The 21240-nt window shown below is 37.7% G+C and overlaps 1 protein-coding gene across 5 annotated transcripts; it reads right to left on the reverse strand.

The window, feature by feature from the left end:
• Positions 1-503: 503 nt before the first annotated feature.
• Positions 504-18192, reverse strand: LOC139121199 (N6-Methyl-AMP deaminase-like). Of its 5 annotated transcripts, none has more exons than XM_070685894.1 (9): positions 18099-18192; positions 13406-13554; positions 11290-11438; positions 10046-10127; positions 8770-8896; positions 7079-7156; positions 5436-5571; positions 4531-4631; positions 504-1352 (listed from the first exon to the last, which is right to left on the reverse strand). In XM_070685894.1, exons 1-9 carry the CDS (start codon positions 18159-18161, stop codon positions 1161-1163), a joined length of 1077 nt encoding a protein of 358 aa, XP_070541995.1. In that variant the 5' UTR covers positions 18162-18192; the 3' UTR covers positions 504-1160. The 5 variants fall into 5 exon arrangements, with proteins under 5 accessions (XP_070541995.1, XP_070541997.1, XP_070541994.1 ...); XM_070685896.1 differs by lacking the exon at positions 18099-18192 and adding an exon at positions 17537-17725; XM_070685893.1 differs by lacking the exon at positions 18099-18192 and adding an exon at positions 17367-17530.
• Between the last annotated feature and the right edge of the window lie 3048 nt (positions 18193-21240).

Raw genomic sequence — 21240 nt, forward strand, 5'->3', positions numbered from 1 at the left:
GTTTCACTCTGTGATTGACGGCAAACTTGCAGTGTGTTGCAAGGTTATATCTCACTGGTCGATTGTCACTATTCACAGCAACTTAGGGAGTTTATATGTATTATTTAATTATAATGGTGAGATTCTGCCAACCAATTGGATAACAGCTTCCAAATCGCTGCAAGTCGGCCCGTGATAGGCAGTGGAATACTGTGTATTGCAAAATAACTTCTTGTCATTTCTGTAAGTTTCCATGGTATATACAGAAACATTACTATTAAAGTAGTTTGAGCCTCAAAGATTAAAGACAAAACTTTTGCTCAAACTTTCCTCATGCAAACTTTCAACCATTCTCTTTCAAAATCAAGAATAAAAATCAGGGTCATTGTGCAAACTGTGGCACCAGAGAAACAAGTCACCCAATATTTACCAACATTTGAAATTCAAAATGGCCACCATCTATGTATTATCTCAATGGGGAAAATAAAACTCCAAACAACCTTGTTGAAAAACATGCAAAAAGATAAAGTTAATGAGGCTTTAATACTCTGTGCATTCTTCCTCTAACGTCTCTCATACACATAACACTGTGCTCCTATACTCATTGTTTTATACTTAGGTACATGTTACTCTTATTGTACTGCATCACTGATGTCCCTGGGTATAAGTCAAACTTTTTTCTCTTGGTACTGTTTACTTTCTTAATTGTGACCAGGATTCAATTTATAAATCCTGAGTTTCGTTTCTCGAGGTTCAAATATTTGATATGCATTGCAGTATATGTACTAAAGAGAAATTCTCCATGGTATGGAGAAATAAGTCATCGTAAACGGAGACTCATTCAAGGTGCAATTTGAAAAAAAAGCAACAAACTACATATCTTCATTAGATCTCCACGCCCGCTAAAAAGTGACTGAAACAAAGGTTTTCAATATGCACTCAACTTTATAAAACACTCAGTTGCCTGTAAAATATTACTGTTCTTCAAAACGGTCAAAAAATTGTACAATTTAAATAAAACCATAAATTACAATATCACCTTTATACATGTAAAATCCAGTATCTCCAAGACGTTAGACCCATTGACGATTTTTTTTATCAAAGCATTATTCCGCATTAATTTTTAAAATGATGATAACAGCAAAGTCGATTTAATGACACGTATGTCATTAACGTCTGTTTCAAAGTCCCAGTGCTTGTCTGTGTTGATGCCAAACTTCCCTGAGTTTCTCTTTGGTATTGTCATCTTCAAATATGAAGTTGATGCTCTGGTAGGAAAGTTTCCAAAGTTCCTCACGATTCAATTGAAACGCATCAGCAGCAATGAGGTATTCCTTGGACAGACTTGTTAGAAACACACCTTTGTCATCGGTCTAGAGAAAAAGGAGACCAAAGAAAATTAATTTAAAAATTTTTCCATTCCTTGTTCAACACCTTGTAGATCTAGTGTACTAATTAAACATTTAACTCATTGCCAATGTTCAGTGTCCTATATTATATCATACCAGTATGTTGATGGTGCAAATACAGCGATCTGATTGGTCAAGACGAGAAAAGAACGGAAGCATATTCGCGATATACTACGGTTGGCACACACGTGAGCTTTCAGCAAGAGCAAAGTCCTATTCTGATGTTCCATGCGAGAATTTCGATTTACTGTATGATGTAATAGCAATAAATCACACCCAGCGACGGTATACCACTCGATTTTGACCAGTTCACTTTATATATGCACTCACTATTGCTCGTACATATATGTCGTGCAATGGTCAAAATTTCACGGTATACCATTGCTGGGTGTGCTTTATTGCTTGATTATACTACACATAATCACAGTCCCTCTATCCACCGGTCTGGAAACGTGGCTGGTTTCTTTGTGACACTCCGTGATATGAACCAACACACGATTCACACCTTAAACAAAGGACACTGACAATGTTCAACTGGCCGCTATATCGATGTCGCTACCCCACGATCCTATGACAGCCGCAATGTGATCGTTCAAAAACATGACGTTTGTGGGTTGTTATTTTCAGAATATCACAAAACATTACAACTTGTTCACTTTAGAAACACTAAACAATTTATTTTTTCATTAAATGGGTAACGTTGCCCCTCTAGATAAAGCTTGAAAGGGACCACACATTATGGTTGCATTATGATCACGATCGAAAAACAAAATGGCCATGCACTGTTCGCAAGTGTCATGGACTATTGCCCGAAATCAGAAGACAGGCAAAATCAGCTGAATATTAACATCGACAGCTGAGTAGTTCATTACCAAACTTGTTATTGTGTTGACATGATAGCATTTTGTAAAAGTATTTACTGTGCCTGAGCGCGAGCGTACGTATCGAGAGTTCGCCATATCACAGTCCCTCTAGTGGATAGAGGGACTGTGGCCATATTGACGCTACATGGAAAAATATATGCGAAAAAAATTTACGTGCATTTCTGCAGTTGTCGTTCCTATTCTGCTCAGTTAACAGACATAATTTCACAGAATATTACACAGAAAACATATTTAGATCATATTTGGAGGCACTGACTACTAGCATTGAAAGAGAAATGGACGACAAATTGTCCGGTGTGTTTCCTGCCGTGCCTGAGCGAGCGTACGTATCGAGAGTTCGCCATATTGACGCTGCATGGGAAAATGTGCGACGACACAACTAAAATCTACATGCATTTCTGCAGTTGTCTTTCCTATTCTGTTCAGTTAACAGGCATGATTTCACAGAATATTACACAGAAAACATATTTAGATCATATTTGGAGACACTGACTACTAGCATTGCAAGAGAAGGGGGACCACAAATTTTCCGGTGTGATTCCAGCCGTTGCTTGTGCTACGTACGTCAACACACTCGCAGCGGTCAACCCCAGAAATTATCGCACACTATCATCATTTACGATGGGATAAGGATCACGAAAAACACACACCGGTTTCAGGATATGATAATTTCTGTCTTCGTGTCGTAGATAGACGCAGAGAACACTTAATAGAGCCAAAAACAGCGGAAATTCGAGAAAAGCGTACACACAATCGGGGACTGTGGCATGCAGGACAAACCCAAGCTACGCATTATCACGTGACTGGCCCTCGTATCGCGGTTCGGCTGTGCGGTCTAGGTGATTGACACCTTTTACAATAGGCGTTTCCAGACCGGTGGATAGAGGGACTGTGACATAATGCTACTTCATATACAATTGTAGCAGAATTTTTGGGTACTGAAGGTACATATTGATTTAATATGGGTGCCTCAAGGTAGTCAACAGGTTAGAGATGACAAACCAGAAAACAGTTAACAGCTTAATGGGGGAGGGGGGGGGGGAGAGGAGGAGGAGCGATGGGGCTTAACCCCTTGACCAGCATCCTGTGCTTGTGTGCAAGTAACTTACATCACTGCTGAAATCTTAGAGTAAATAAAGGAAATTAAAGCCGCACTTTTCAATCCCTGTTTTTCGCATTAGTGGAGTTCTCCTCCCAGTCAAACACATGGCCAGTACGATGTTTGATTTCTATAACATTAATTACACAAACCGATTTCAATCTTTTGTCACCTTTTGCTAATCCTGCCAACAGAGCTTATATAATCGTTTGATTGACGGTCGGTTCAAATTGCCAACGGTCATTTATTCCCAAGCACCACACTCAAACTTCCTTAAAAAACGTCTTCCAGTCACGTTAGAATTTGAATATAACCACTGAGTTCGATCGGCAGCAGCTTCGTGCTAACCGCTTGGCAGTCTGTCAGCGTTTTTGCGGTCGGAAAAAACTAAAAAGTGGCATTTTCTGGAGCGTGTGCCCTCATGTTACCTGCTTGGTGTCCACTTACTCAATGAATGCCGCCATAGGTTGGCGCCCTTTTAAAGGGAGGCTCCGCCTTTAAGTTGAAGTGTCTTTGAGTTGGTAGTATGCAAGATTTTCTCCAGCCCTATGAAAGTTTCTTATGTCTTTCTTATTAACCCTTTGAGTACAAAATTCAATTTTTATCGCCTTTACAAAATATAACCTATACAATTTTTTCAGATCAAGACAACTTTTTTGTCAAGATTATTCCAAAAATTGTGATCATAAACTGTACCCAATGAATAATGACGTCCATTTGGTCTAAAATCATAACAAAAATTAGAGAAAAAGTCATAAAAATTGGTAAATGTTGCACTAGAATTTTGGTTGCAAAAATTAAAGTTCTCAAAGGGTTACTTTGGCTAAGCGGAAATAATCTAGGGAGTACGTATGTACAATGTCCTAACTCTTCTAACAGTCAGAGGTTTCCACATCCTGCTACAGTGCTAAGTGTATACCCTACAAATTCAGGACATGTGTTGAGATGGTTTTATTAGCTCAGAAATAATTCATTCATTTTTCAAAATATTTCATTGCCACGATAGAAAACCACATCAGTAGTTGACATCCACTCATCAGAGGAATAGTGATTTTGGGTAGGTTGACTGCAAATGATAAATGACAGATAAAACATGATCTGATTTGATTTGATTTGATTTGATTGATACAGAATCAATACACGGTCTCTGTGAACTTACCGCTATTGTGACTGGATGTTGAGAATCATACCAAAACTTGAAATGGTGGTTGTCATAAGTTGGTACTGTTTTACACATGACGTTGGATGTTAAGCACAATTCTGAAAGGTAAAATAAACACTCTAGTTTTTGGAAAGACAAATTCCACTACTGCAGGCAAGAACTGTACTGATCATATGAAAGGACACAAGCAGTAGAGTAAATGTATTGAACATCCCATACCCTAGTGGAGTTTTTTGTATATAAGGAGGTTTTATTGCAGACAGTAATGATAGGTTATGGTGATGGTCATAAGGGAGCAATATGCTGATATATTGAGAATTCTGAGTTTTTACTATTTCGTGTAACTTTGGCTGAATAAGACATTTTAAAATGTTGTTTTCTTTCCTATGGATATGAAGAGCATATCATGAGCTTTCAAAGCATGTGTTGAATGTATTGCTCTGTAATGTTCTGCAGCAGTGAACACAATTCACACACTTTTATAGTTTTTCTTTCATTGATGGTATGCCATGCCACATCTTCACAAGGAATCATGGAAGCAACTGAGCTAGTCTGAACTCTGCCTATTATTTGAAACAGTAAACAATTTCTATGTTTATCTTGTTTGTAAAGACCTGGAAAACCATTTTAGAGTCCTTCAGGCGTAGATCAAATGGCTGGCAAGGCAAACAGTGAGACACATACAGCCTCCATTTTGATGTCCGCTTAGTTGTGACTCCTGTGTGCTACTTCCATGTCTAACTAAGTGGGAAACTTGGAACAAATTCTTTTGCTGAAACTTTCTGAAGTTATTTAACACTGACGTCAAAGGCTTATTACCATGAATGGTATGATGACAGTGGAAGTCATACCTTCATCCTGTGAGGTTAATGACACCGGTATCTAATGAGATGAATCCTCACCTAATGGGATCTGATATTCCTGCACTAATGACACTAAATGTTGGTTGCCACCCACATCAGGATGAAGAAATGTCAAATGCCCAGCTCTGTCGGGCTGCAGTCTGATTAAGGCTTCATCATCTGGCATTTTAGGAACCTTACGGAAGAAATGAGAGTTAATTTTGGTAGCTTATCAACGGAAAATCATGATAAACAGGAAATCATGACACTGAAATGGCTGCCATGTCATCCGTTAACCAGTGTAAAATGGCAATAATTGTCTTGGAGTTCATTCACAAAATTCTACATCTGAGAAGAAAATTATGGTACTATATTTACATTTGTAAATGAAATACAACGCACTCATGAAGGACACTGTTGTTTGTGATTTGCAGAGTACATGTATTTTCAAAAACATGGAACATGCAACAATTTTTATTTTCAGCAAGACTCAAGACACATTACTGCATCGAGGGGAGTGGTAAAATTTGAAGATCATTTTTTTCTGAAAATTCATCCGTCGACCACACATCCCTCTTTTGGTTTTTGATTCTCATCTCATGGTATGACAAATTACAAAGTTTCCTTGATAGTATCAATAAATAGACGAATTCAAACAATTTTTCTTTACAGAATTAGCTCTAACTGTAGCCGACAAAATTATCATAACTTTTACCCACAGCACACTCTCAAAAGCCTCACACCTATTGGAAATTCCAGGACAAAGTTAATTGATAATCATAAATTACAGGTACTGTACATATTACACTTTTCTCCTTCTTGAAATGACCTACTGAGGTCGGCATTCTCTGAATACAAATTTCTTTGTTAAATTTACTCTGGAAAGCTCTGTTTTTAACACTTGTAAGATGTTGAATAGCAGCAACTGGTTTACTTTTCATGCTAAATTAAAATTTGCTATCTCCTTCCACAGGCAATGATTATTTATCAATTCATGTAAGATGCACAGTGACAGCAAATGGAAGCCACAAGCTGTTCTCAAATTCACTGACAATCCTTTTGGAATTTCCGTACAAAGACAACCTTTGCCTTCATCATGAAGCAATATTCAAGTGCATAAGTGATAGCTTGCACAGACGGACAACAAGCGGCTCACTGATACGCTTTGGCTACTGCGGTGTGATAAGTATTTTTTCTTTGACTGTATACATGTAGTTGCCGCCATTGCAATCCAATGCAGCTTGTGATTGTGTCATCGCATGTCATGCCCTAGCAAAAATAGTTTTCACTTTGATCAAATTTGCAAACGATACAGTTAGAGTTACTCAGAAAACTTTAAAAACTTGAAAATAAATTTAAAGGCATTGATACACTTTCATTTGAGATGCAAGATAATACACCATTTGATAGCATCTGCCATGTGCTATGGCAGGCATCATGACTTGTGTCAAAGGTCACTGCCATGGCAAAATGTATGCTGCAATATGCTGAGTAGCTGGGCTTAGCGAGCTGCCACATGCATAGCTCAGGGCCATCAACATCTGTGACAAGGATGAGTATCTTAAAAATGTCTTGACACGTCTTTATCCAAAACCCATCTACTACAAACAGTGAACTGTCACTTTATTGAAATGAAAAAGCTGTGCAAATTCATGGGCTCAGCCCTACTGTGATATTATTGAATACTGTAGATACTGCCTTACCTCAGCTAAATGAACAGCAACCTTCAGGCCTGCATCTCTGGCTTTGAGCAAGGCAGGTATCAATTTTGTAGCATCAACCTCATAAAGCAAAATCAGATTTCAAGATTGATCAGTTAAATGTGTTTGTACCATGAAAAGTACTGGTTCTGGGAGAACCCAAGGCTGTAAGAACATAAGTTTGAAAAATAATGTGGATTATTGTCTTCTCTGTATTTTTAATACTGTTCCACGATTTAAAATGGTTTGAAACAGCCATTAGAGTTGTAACAGTAGTACTGGGGTAAGCTCAGTGAAAGTGTGCCATGGAAAATATACAGGTTATAACTTACATGCACAAAACTGATCTACGTTAGAAAAAAGGTCTTTAAACAAATCTGAAAGCACTTTTGTTTCTTAGTAATTTATGTTTTGCAAAAATAAGACCTTTTAATAGCTTTGTTAGGTCACATACATGTGTAACTAATGCAGTCACGCAGGGATGTAGAAAACAGCCGGCAGCCGGCAAAAACAACTGGCTGTCGGCAAAAATTTGCTCTCTGTGAAAATTTAGTTCTAGTAAAAAATCAGGACATTTTGCACAAAACTTTACGTGCACATACTTTTAATTACCTGTACTTGTATTTTTACCACATGAAACCAAAATTTTCTACATCCGTGTGGTGTAGCAGTTTTTTTGCCAAACTTCATTTGAAAGACAAAGGCAAAATGTTTAGGAGCCTTCATGACATTTCTCTGAGTTCCTCATTGCATAAGTACATGAAAGCCGGCCAGATAAAAATGTACAGAGAAATACGTAACATTTGCCAATTTACTGACCTTCACAAACATAAAAAATCTATACCCGTTTAATGCTGAAGATTTTGCCATTACAAAAGTATTTCATCGTAGCAATTCAACTATTGCCATGAAACAAAGACACCCGTTTGTCATCATTTCTGAACTTTCTGGTCATTGACTAGAAAGTAGTGCATGACCGTAGTGACCTTACAAGTCAAGTTTTGAAGTATGAGATTATTGAAATTAACTGATAATATTTAAATTGGAAGCCAAACATTTGATTGGTTGAAATTTCCAGAGTTGCACCTCATCAGTACTCTTCAATAAATCATCCCTGACAGCCAGATGGCTGTACAGCGTCAACAGCTGTTGTAGAATGGTAACTTAACCCTTTCACCACCATGGTTTGTCCCAAATCCATTGTTTTCTACGGTAAAGTTGGACCTGTATACAGGGAACTGGGGGTGAAAGGGTTAAAAGATGTCATGTCATCATTCTCCCTTCTTCCCCTCCCAGTCCAGACTTGTTTTGACTCCTGCCAAGTCTTATTGTGATGTTGGTGTAAATCAACAACTAGAATTGCCACATAAGGGCGAAAGGTTGGTTGGCACAAACAGGGAAGTTTACATGAACTCATTTCTGAAAGGATGTAAGACAAATGGGGCTATTGCATTCAGTGAAACAAGCAAGAACAGGAAATTAACAGATCAAAACATTTCATTTTAAAGACTGTGACTACTTTTCAGATTAATACAATTTATCAAGAGTCGAATGGCAAAGTTTACGCTACGCACTAGTACGAGCAATGTAGTGTAGCATGTGACCTTTACATCAGAAAAGAATAAACATACACAAAACAACGAACAACCACTAGCAGAGAGTTAACAACATCAAGAAGTTTGATAAGAACTCACTGCAGGGTCACCGCTAAGGTCAACGCCAAGGACAATGCCACCACTGCTCTCTTTGTACTCCTCTGCTAGTTTGACAATCTCCATGGCAACCTCAAGACTGACTCTTCTGTCGATGGAAAGCAGAAACCTGGAAACAAAGAGAGACATGTCGTGATATTAATACCATAGAAGCTTCCAAGTTCTACTGTCTAATACCTTTAAGATGTTTCACCATGGAACGATTTGAGAAACAAATATTTGTACTGTTGGGGGATGACACATGTTATAGCCAAAATAAGTACGTTTTGGAGTTTAAATCATGGTTTTAATCTATCACTCTACTGAAATTACTCAAGTGCATGTAACCAGAGACCACTTTGTTTCTCCTCATTTGAGTCAAACAGTATAATACTCTAGGTTAAATAATATAACATTCTACACATCTATCTAACCTTCAGTCCATGAATATTAAATAAAGATTGCCTGTACATTTTATAGTCAATTTTGTAACACAACAATCATCGTAATCCATCTGTAATACTGCTCTGATTTTTTGTTCACCGGGATATATCCTTTTGAAATTTAATCATATTAAATATTAATTTACCTTTGAAAGAGAACCACACTTTAGAATTCAATTCTCTGTTTGTTTACTTTTCAGTTGTTTTGATATTTTTTGACAATTTTTCAGTTTGCACATTTTTTATCCACTTTTTGACCCATTCAATACCAAAAGTCACCCTACTTCACAGAAAAGTGACAGGTTCATGAGCTATAACAAGAGAGTGACTGAGACCATTTCAAAAGAGGTAAGAAAGTGATGCAACTCAGGACAAATGTTGGGATTTTGTAAGGAATAATTCAAAAAGAAATCGAACAATATCAGTGCGGGAGTCTCAGATTGTCAAAAATGCATACACAGCAAATTTTTTTTTAGTTTAGGGAGAGGGAGTTTGACCTCAGTTCCAGAAATGAACATAAGTTTTGCATTTATTTTGGTGACAACATTCCTATTTTTACAAGTGCACATTAAAAAGAAAACTTTACACACATACCAACATTATAAATTTAAAATTTGTAATATGCACTATATTTCACTAGCTTGTGATTTACTCAACAATTAACACTTTATCCAGGGTAACACTGTAACTGAAATGTCCTTTTTCAATGTGAAGAAAAAGTCACAAAAAACAGTTTTAACATCTGGAGTTTTGCTTAGAGGGAGTTAGTTTTGATCTAAACAAAAATATTTTGTTTGTGTAACTTATGCAACAATCTGTGACAGTCCCTTACCTACCTCACAATTATGTCAAGTCCATCTTCTTCGCATTGTCTGATTCCAGCAAGGACTGTTTCTATGTAGCTTCTTTTTGTCATACCTGATAAGTTAAGCAATGTGTCAATCACAACTCAAAAGTGAAAGCTTCAACTTCTGCTCAGACCTTCCCGAATGAAACTTTCAACCATTCTCTTACCAAATCAACAATAAGACTCAGGAGTCTCTGTGCAAAGTTGGGAACTAGAGAAACAAATTACCAAACATTTACTGATATTTGAAATTCAAAATGTCCGCCATCCCTGTGTAATGGCGAAAAATATAGTTTTCAATTTTCAAAAAATTAAGACAGTGGAAATTTGTCTTACTCCAAGAGCTTTAAAATGAGCCCCAAACAAGCGGTGGACCAGAAAAGTATTGGATAAATTTGAGTCTGAATATCTGTCCCCCGAGGTGCATTCTACCTTAAGGTAGAACGCACCTCGGGGACAGAAATTCAGGCCTTCAAATTTTATCACTTTTATTCTGACCTACCACTTGTGGGGGCTCATTTTGAAGCTATTGGCGAAAGAAAAGTTTTCACCGTCTTAGTTTTTCGAAAATCGAAAATTTTACTTTTTCTCATACAGTTAACACAGGGATGCGGCCATTTTGGATTTCAAATATCGAGAAATCACAAGTTATTTGTCTCTCTAGTACCAAAGTTTGCATGGTGACCCCTGCTTTTTGTTCTTGCTTTGGTAAGAGAATGGTTGAAAGTTTCACTGAGGAAAGTTTGAGCAAAAGTTTAAGTCTTTCTCTTTCGAGGTGCATATTACCTTAATGCTACTCCTAGCCTAGACAGTTATTGTTGCCAGCTGTTCATATCACACTGTTTTCATTTGAAAGACAAGGTACAGTATGAACTTTCAAGAAAGGAAGTACTGAGAACGAATACTTCTAGGGGACAGATATTCAGACTCTCAAACTTTAAAATTCTGTTTTGGCCTACCACTCATTAGGGCTTACTCTGAAGCTCTAGCAGTGAGTAAAGTTTTCACTGGCTTGGTTTTGCGAATATCATGAAGTTTATTTTCCCAATCAAGATAACACAAGGATGGTGGCCATTTTGAATTTTAAATATCGGTAAATATTAGGTAATTTATTTCTCTGGAACCAAAGTTTGGACAGTGACCCTGATCTTTTTGGTTAAAAGTTTGCTTGAGAAAAATTTGAGCATAAGAGAAAACAACACAATTTATGTCAAATTTAAATTTGTTTTTTACCTGTAGCTGGTACATCTCTTGGAGTGCTTCTCAATTCTAGATAGAGGACGTTGTCATCTCTGAATTCCTGAATCACATCCCTGATCGACATGGCAACCGCCTCTGTGCAGTTGACCAATTGATGGATTATTCCAAACATTTGGAAGGTTCTTTTGTGACAAAAAATTGAAACAATACGTGATGCACTAGCTGTATTATGCAACATAAAATTATACTTTGTTACGCTCAGGGTCAATCCAGTAGAATATTAAACAAGTTTCTTAAGTCACTTTTCAAGGTAATGCCTTGATGAACTAAAGCAACCATGCTTGGGGTTCAAAGTTTCTTTTACCAGTGTCCCCTAAGCTGAGCATAAAAATCAAGTTGAGCCGAATGATTGAATGGAAATTGGAAAAGTCAACACTGAGAAATAGATTTGTCATGAAGTTCTGATGGGAAGTGTATTGCTTACATAGCCCTTATTCTAGATCATAAATTATTTTAATTATTATTATGAAGACAAGAAAAGTACTTTTGAGTTAGCTCTGAAGAAACAGGAAGTCAATTGCTGAAGTCAATCATAATGAAGATATTGGACTACCGGTATTGATTACATGATAATTGCCATTTTTTAATAACCATTATAGTCTTTTACAGATTAATATGCTTTTCCATTGGCAGGAGTAAATTTGCTTGCATGAAGTAGATTCACCCCTTTAACCACCGTGGTTTGGCCCAAACCATTTGTTACGAATGGTGATTAACTTGTTTACAGGGTGTGGTGATCAGGTTATACATTTATGATCTATGTAAATCCTTTTTTTAAGTGTTGAGTATCTTGTCGATTATTCAAGTCAGTACAAATGACTACATAATCTTTAGCAAAGTCATGAAAAAATAATTACTTTCCATAAGTTGTCTGTGATCTTTACAATTAATCAAGTGTATCACGTTGTGTAGACATACAAACAAAATCATCCGTACTATACTGTATATTATTTCATATGTATTGCTGTATCCATCAGAATGTTGCATGAGAAAAAATAAAACCTATATATTTACAAGCTGATGTACAATTAGCAAAAATGAAAGTAAACCTGTGTCTTTATTAACACAGATAATCCCATGACATTTGTTTCCCCATTACACACAAATAACGTTCAAGGGATACTCAAATTACTTCTGATATAAAATTCATTGCAATATTTACTTAAAAGTGCCCAAAATTGTAAAATATTGGATAAATACATTGCATGACTAACTGGTATTTTTTTACCAGGCTATATGCAAATGACATTTTAATTATGCAAATTTTAAAAAAACAAGGTCTTCCAGGGGAACTACTTTCTGTTTGTAAATATGTCTCTCTGATATAAAACAGTGATGACTCTGTTATCTATTCTAATGATTCGGACCAAAATGTTTGCTGTTTTCAACATTTTGATGGTTCTAGTTGAGTATTAAACCCATTACAAACTATATTGTGTTCCCAGTTTGTTTAAAAGTAACCTATGGCATTTAAACAACAAGTTTTCTTGTAAAATAAAAGTCAAAATGCTTGATATGCACACTCTATCCATGCGTTGTTTTTTGTGCATAATAGAACGCCCTTTGAGAGCAACAGATGCTGACCTCTATAGAAAATTTACATATGAATACAGCTAAGCCAATCATAGACCTCATATATTGAGTATGTCATGACAGTGGATCACTGGGCTTTATTATGTCATACTTTGTGATACTTTTTAATATGTGATAAATAAATGTAATGATAACAGAACCCTATGACATTGTGCAGATAATGACGTTATTTAAGTGAGTGATGCGGCGTATCCATAGCAACACTTTCACATGCTTTGCTTGTGAAAAGTAGTACCACAGGATATGCCGCATCACTCAATAACATAACTTCAGTGTTCTTCGAAATGCTGCATGAGGTAATGAGGTTCTGTCATACCATGCTACACACAAAATGTGATGAATACTGACAGATATGCCTTGTGGGACAAGGTTTAAATCAGCTTGTAAGGTTGAGAATTGAAAAATAAACACTTCAATGATCAGTGATGAAACACTGGCAAAGGATATGGACACACAATACAAGATAGAAAGTGAAACACAATGATGAAGCTCTTACTCTTCTAATGATCTCTCTTGTCCTTTCTTCAAGGTTGTCAGCAAGTGTTCAAAGTTGTTGTTGTTGGTTTGCTGTTTGGCAGAGTGTAGCTTGACTAAGTTCATTATTGTTTTCTCACTGACTGAACCATTCAGGTGTGCATGCAGCTCCTGGTTTGCATCCATCGTATACCAGAACATTTGGTGACATGCAAGTGAAAAGAGACAGAACTTTTACTATTGATTGTGTTGTACTGTTTGAGTTGAAAATACAAAACAAATTTTCTATCACTTGTTAGAAAGTATACAGTCACTAGCTAGAATTAGACGATGTACTAGACAGTCTTATAATGGAATTTTTGCAAGACTTGTCTGCCATTTCACACTGTCATTTTATCCAAAAATTTACTCAGGCGGGAATAAAAGAATAAACACAGATGGGCGGATATTACTGCAGCATGTGTGATTGGCTTTGATATGTCATGATAGTAAGGTTGCCTGATTGATTGTGATTGTTCAAATAGTGATGTTTGGTCTTAAAACACAGGCATTTCTTCAAAACAACTGAAAAAATCCATACATCAATGAGATTTCTGAGATAATAAAAACCAGCAAGGTCAATGAGTATAGTGTTCTGGTTATTTTCGCGGCGTGAAGGGCCCGTCAAAAACTTTGGTTGCAGATCTTTTTTATTGGGCTTGTTTCACACCTTGGTGATTTCTCTATTACATCAGCCTGCCTGACATAGTCTTACTGACGGCAACTGTCCAGCTAAACGAATGCCTGTGGTCATTACCAACTAGCTCCGCCTCCAACCACAGGCGCAGTTGGTAACAACACAAAGCACATCATCTGCTGGCACAGTCCGTTACTTTGACTAGTCGTCCACTAACTGCCAGCTGCCCGGACAAGAGACTGTGGCAAGCAAAGATGCACACGGCACTGCAGCTGTGAATAGACCTTTCCCCAGTTATCCCACAATGCATTGCTGTGGCTGTAGCAAACAAGGTTTACCACACTGCGTAACAAACACCATTTACATATGCACACAGTACTAGAGATTTCCCATATTTATCATCATTTGTACCATCATTGATTCCTCTGTGAAGTCTACCATGTCGATCAAGTGTAGACAAATTCCTGGACTAGTAAAAATCCTGAAAACATACCTACATTAAATGCTTCCAATTTGCAGGTAAAAACAACGTTATGATTCATCATGGCATAATTGTTTTAGAACGAGTTAATGGTAATATACTTTGGATGAAGTGGTTTTAGTACGAGGTGGTACTTGGGGGCAAAGTGGTGTTGGACGAGGTAGTACAATTGGGACAAGGTGGTTTTGGTATGAATTGGTTTTGGGACGAAGTTGTGTTGGGCAAACTGGATATGGTGTGGCAAAGTGTTTGGACCGTGAGCTTATGTATACGCTACACTGAGTTGAGTGCCAGTGCTGGCAAAACAACATTACATACAAACAAACTGATTTTGTATTGTACAACGGATTGTTATACAATAATGACAGATTTGCGATGCCCAAAAATGTCTTGTGTATTTTGTATACATCAGCGATGAAAATATAGGTCACAATGTGACCTGCGATTGTGACCTGCCACAATAGTGCAGTTTCTGCTCAAATTTGAATTTCTGTCCTCCAGCCAGTGTACCTGCCTGTGTATCAAGCACTTGGTCCGTTTCTAGCTCCATGGTCCCACCATGGAGGTAGAAAGCTACCTCTATGGTCCCACATTGGGGTAAACCTCGCTCACCTTGACTCGGACTACCATCGCCTGAGATGTACAACACTCTATTAAACACACCCTGAGTGTTCAGTGTTTATTACGGAGAGGTGCATCGAGTACACTAGCTGCAGTACAGTAGCTCGAGGTTTTGCCTGGGTGTTTGGGCCGGACGGCAAAACCAGTCCACCCAGGCAAAACCTCGAGCTACTGTACTAGCTCAACAGAGGGAAAAAGTGCGTGACTAGAGCGAGAAACTGACGCTTTCTCGCAATCAGTGAGAATCTGTTCTTATTCTCACCGCTGTCGGTGAGAAAATTTTAATCTCCAATCAAGTGTGAGAACAAATTCTCACTAAGTATACAGCGAGAATTGAAATTCACTGGTGAGAATCATCAAGACTCGCCGTTCATTGGCGAGAATCATAAAGACTCCGAAAGGAGAGTCTTGATGATTCTCGCCAGTGAATAGGGCCGTTCAGAGTTTACGTCACTGTTCTCTCATTAATATGCAAAAATAAATATTTGTCCGCATTTTTAGATTACGCTTTTGAAAATTACGCATGCAAGAACGACGAAAACACATCTCAGGGGGCGACTGCTAGTGTAACAGTGAATACTAAAAAACATATTCACGACCCACAGTACAAGCTGCACAAACAGCCACGCATGCAACATTGATAAAATTTGTCCGCATTTCAAGCTGCGTGTCCGATGTCGCGCGCGTACAGCTATATTTAGTAACACACCTGTAACCGTGAACAGCGCTATTTCTCGCTGTACTTAGTGAGAATTTCCATTCTCACCGGTGAGAATTTGTTCTCACACTTGATTCTCGCTAAGGAATGCATTTCTCACCAATCTCCAGTGGAGATTAAAATTTTCTCACCGACAGCGGTGAGAATAAGAACAGATTCTCACCGATTGCGAGAAAGCGTCAGTTTCTCACTCTGGTCACGCACTTTTTCCCTATAGTGGCTACTACTGGTGCGAGTACACGAGCGGTTGACTGCACTGGGCATACGATGTGTGGAACCACGGTCCCTCCACAAAACGGTCAAGAAACGCCACCAGTTTCTTTTGTTATAGTCCGGGTTTCGATTGGGCTTTCTGTTGATTTTACTGATGGGGATAATCCCGGATTATCACGCGTGCGGCGGGAGGTGTTAACAGTTACGTGCATAAAATTATCGTAAGCAGAAACTTAATTCTCCCAGAATGCATTCTGATTATTGTCTGCGCATGCGTCTAAAGGCCAAAGTTTGTTTACATCTGCCGTGGAGTCACGCAGCGTGAACTATGTACAAGTTCGGAGACGATTTCGTCAATTTTGACAACTCCCATGTTGATTGGGACTTCATTTTGGAAGATAAAAATCCTGCGTCGACACGTACTGCATATACTGCTGCGAAACCCAAGCCTTGCGTGGTCTTCCAATGTCCACAGTGTAGCAACCGATACAATCAGTTTGTATATAAATACCCATCGATGGGCTGACCACGGTCTCTCATTGGTAACATACGAAACCCATACACGACATGATTTGTATCTCACTTGATCCTCAATCAGGAAAATCCATGGCAGAGAGTTTGGCATCCAGGCTTGGGGAGGTCATGTCACCAAAATGTCGCGACACTTGTAGGGTTTCTAGATTCTCTAAATTTGGCGGTCTGAGAATTCGAAAGGTCGACAAAATCAAAACATTGGGTTCGGCAGTAACTTGTGTCTTTAAGAAAGAACAGATTCCGTCATGAACCTGATTGCCTACTTTTGAGAAGACTGAACGATCGGTAGGGACGCACTTGACACCTCTGAACGATCGATAAAGGAGAAAAAAAGGGGGAAAAAACGTTGCACTATTACCATAACGCCAACTCTCAATGGGTCGACGCACGGTCGACGGGAGCACCTTGCAAAAACAAGGTCATCGTAAGAGTTCCTTGATTTCGTGCATTGAATTTTGTTGAAAACGATTAAAAATTTCAAATCGAACTCTCAAAGTTTGGAACTGAGGAATTATCATGTTAAATCGATATCAAAAGGGAGTTAAGGAAGACATTTTAGGATTTTCCCATGTAATGCAGATACGACTCGTCGATCCCAAGCGACGCCATTTTGTTTTCAGTTGAAAATAAACGCGGCAAAAAAGACTAGTTTTCTTGTCGAATTAGGTTTCAAAATAACAACACAACACGATTCCCTATTTTTTCGAAGTCTTTGCCTTGTTAGGAGGTGCATGACTTACTTTTTTGATGAAAGGTGAAAAAACAAACGGGGGAGTAAAATTCACAGTGTTTCCGAAATGCATGGCGTCGGTCAAGATCACCTCATGGCTGAACTCAGCCATAAAATATCATCCAAGATTTCTCGATAGTGACCTAGATCTTTAAGAAACTGTTTTACTCATCTTCTCACCAGTCTTCAAATACATGCGAAACAGTGCAGAAAGATGAAAATAAGTAGCTTGATTGACTGAAAATCGTAGGATACCGGAGCGGGACCGTGTCACAAGACGCCACTGAAACAAGACGCTAACTTGCCTATGACGTCATTCGCTTCCTGCGTCCACCGCAACGCGGACTGTTGCAACTGTGTAGGTGATTAGCACCTTTGAACAAAAGCGTTCTTGACCGTTTTGTGGAGGGACCGTGGTGGAACCAGCGCCGTCGCTTGTATGTCATTTCACAGTCCCTCTATCACATGTTTATCATTCACTGCAAGTTGCAGTGTTTTTTATAAGGTCAGCACTCAATGAAATTTCACCGGAGTTGCCCTGTTTACGTTACCAGGGTTCCCCATAATAAGATAACAAGACCCGGCCTCCCTTATCCGGCGATGTTCACAAACCTTGACAAAACACTGCATTGAATGAATCTACTACAAAGGTGGGCAGACAAAGGTCTCAGCCAACAATGACATCGTACTTCTCCTTCAATACAATACAACATAGGTACCCATACAACGTGATATATCTCACCGTTTTTGGAAGTTTCTTGCAGAAATGAGACAGGCACGTTTTCGCGTCGGCTGTATCCGCCATTTTCGAAAAAAAGAATGAATGAATAATGCACCCTAACTCAGTGAAGATAATCGATTGGTTCCGTCACAGGTTCTGGCGAGATCCGAGATGCCTTTATTTAAGTGAAAAAGGCAAGGGAGTTGGCTCTACGTTCAATAGTTTGATTTGGTAAAAATGATAGTGAATTATGAATGAAACCAACCTTGATGTTCACAGCTCTGTGCTTCGGAATGAAAAAATTCACAAGGATTGAATTGAGACATGGTTTTGGTCATTTTTAAAAAGTTCCTTTCTTGTGCATTAGGCCTATAAGCTTATGTAGGCCTAGAGGACTAAATTCAAAAGTTTACCAATGGGAAGGTATACAGCAGGTAAATTGTCAACTCTGACTTGGTGTGAACAAAGAAAAGATTTATATTTGATATTATTTGGTAGCGCAATTAATTACTTAGTCAATGCACTGTAGTACCCAGGATCAAGCTCAATTCAAGGAGTAACTGGTATTGCTATTATCATTTGTTTGTTTTTTTCGAAACTGTAATCATTATTGTGTATACTTTCATTGAATGTTTATGTCTTGATTGCAACCCCAAGAAAACAACATTTGACAAATGTATACATGTTTATAAAGATACAAAAAAATCGAATGTTTCCTAAAACATGTGTTTCCTGTAGCAAATTGAACAATGCTCTGCACTAATTTAGGGCTACATCGATGACGAGTAGTCTATTTGTCCTATCCACGGTCACTCCACAAGGAGAGACTGTGTCCTATTTGCAGATCGACCATGAAGTACAGCGAATAACTTGATGAATCTGCCGACTACCTTCTTACAGTTGTCACGGTTTCCTTAAAAAGAAATATTTCACTTGCAATGAATAACATGGGCGACTTTTGCCCTCAATGAATACAACTGAGAAACGCATACGGAGCTTACTTAGGGACGATTCAGAATTTACTTCCAGGGGGAGGGTGGAGGATTTTCTATTTTCTGGGTGATTTTTTTCCACGGCCCCCCAGTAAATCATAGAAAAAAAATCTATGCCCCCTCATCTTTCCTGTTTTTTTTCCATGGGCCCCTCTAATATATACATGCATGCTTACACACTATAAACATATCCAGTCTAACAAGTTGCAGGAACTGTAGTGGACATTTAATCGATGATATAACAAATCATTTCAGGGCTATGTGACAATAAAAAGAACGATTTGCAGGGACTGCAAGTGGCACACTTTTGGAAAGGGTAGCAATAAACATATCTGGTTGTAAATTTCTGAAGAAAAGTTGATTACTAAATATGAATACTTTTTTCGTTATGTCTCACTGATACATATGATGCACACAAAGACAAGCAAAGATGTCAGTTAGAAATGGTGAACAGAAAATCAGAGGAGCAGATAATTGGCAAAGTGATATATATCTTGAAGTTTAATGGTACATCATTTGCAGATATCCAGATATTTCTGGAAAGAGATGTACATGTACATGCACAAGTTCAGCATACATTTTCATTTGATGATGCTGAATATTTGCAGACTCACCGTGAAAGTTTTAAACATTAGGAATTAAAATTGGTGAAAGCCAACTTGTTTCTACTTTTCTCTTTTTTTCTAATTTGATTGTCATAAAACCAAGTAGCTGCCACTGAAAGCAACAATGCTGAGGAATATTTAGAACATTTCTTGAACAAAACACCTTATCCAAAACATGAATTCACATGTTATTCTGCTCATTCCATTCACAATCCAATGTTCATATTAAAATTCAGATAACCCTGTGTAAGTCAAAGTTCACATTTTGTCAGCAGTATTTTTCAAAATTGACAGAGCATTCATATTTCAAATTTTTTTAACAAACTTTAATTTTAAAATAGTCATGATGCGCATGTTTTCAGATGACACGAAACAACACATGTTAATTTGTTGTTTTTTCCTTTTCTGCCAGCCGCCACTGAAAAATCTTTGATTATACATATCAGAATGAATGGGACACAAAAGTGTTAGCATCAATACACAATTTGTAAGCCTATCCATATTTCTCCTCCTCTATAAACAAGCCTCATACACACTGAGATCACTTCTTGGACAACAGCAAACTTCTTGGGTACACAATATTTCAACAATCCGACACCATAGCATTGATGCAGTGCCACATGATCTTCTGGATGCACATACAGGATTATTGGAAAATCAACCCTTTTGTAAATTTTTCACCATATATTTTTGACAGTAATACATAATAGTTTTATTTTCAACATTAAACAACTATTTGCTGAAAAGCAACTTGAAGATGAGACGGCCATAATTTATTTTCAAAAAAGTTTATAAGTAGATGTAAGCACTGTAAAAAGTTATGTAGAACATTTAAAAAATTTAGAAAGGGTAAAATTGATGAGAATGAAACATAGAAAAAAGGAGTAGAAAAGAAGAGAGGATAAAAAATACGAGGACTATGACTGGTTAAAGTTGCTCTTGATTGGGAAGGCTTCAAAATTTAAACGTAAAAGAATAAGATAAATACCTTGATAAACATAAATTACCAAAACAAAAAAAAATTGAAAGCTGAAAAAGTTCAAATTATAACCGCACATATACATGCACAACCTTCATTCACTTTAAGAAAACTGTCAGGGAAAGATATTGTAACAACTTATGTCACAGATGAGTCAGAGTCAGATAGCAGTGACTCTGAATTGGAAACCTCTGTCATTAGGGTCATTGAGAGTGATGATGATGGTGTTGGTTCTGAATATGATAGTGACACAGACACTGACACTGACAAAATCCCAGAGAACCAACGTGACCATGTTACTTTAAGAAGTGGCAGAGTAGCACGTCGTTTTGTCTGAATTAAGGTGGAGCTGCATGTTGCCAACACAGTTTTTTTTCAAAGCAATATTTCTCATCAAAGGTGACAAGGAAACCCCTCATACCATATATTTTCAAAAGCAGAGACTCTAAAGTTTATTATGGTAGCATTAGTTTACTCAAAGGATGAAGTGGGTGTATATTTGGGGTAAAAAACCTCAATTTTGGTATTATTGATAAAAATTAATTTAAGTCCAAAACTAGACAGTATTTTCTGAAAGGAGAGTATTT

This window comes from Ptychodera flava, chromosome 21 (genome assembly GCF_041260155.1).
Source record: "Ptychodera flava strain L36383 chromosome 21, AS_Pfla_20210202, whole genome shotgun sequence".
NCBI lineage: Eukaryota > Metazoa > Hemichordata > Enteropneusta > Ptychoderidae > Ptychodera > Ptychodera flava.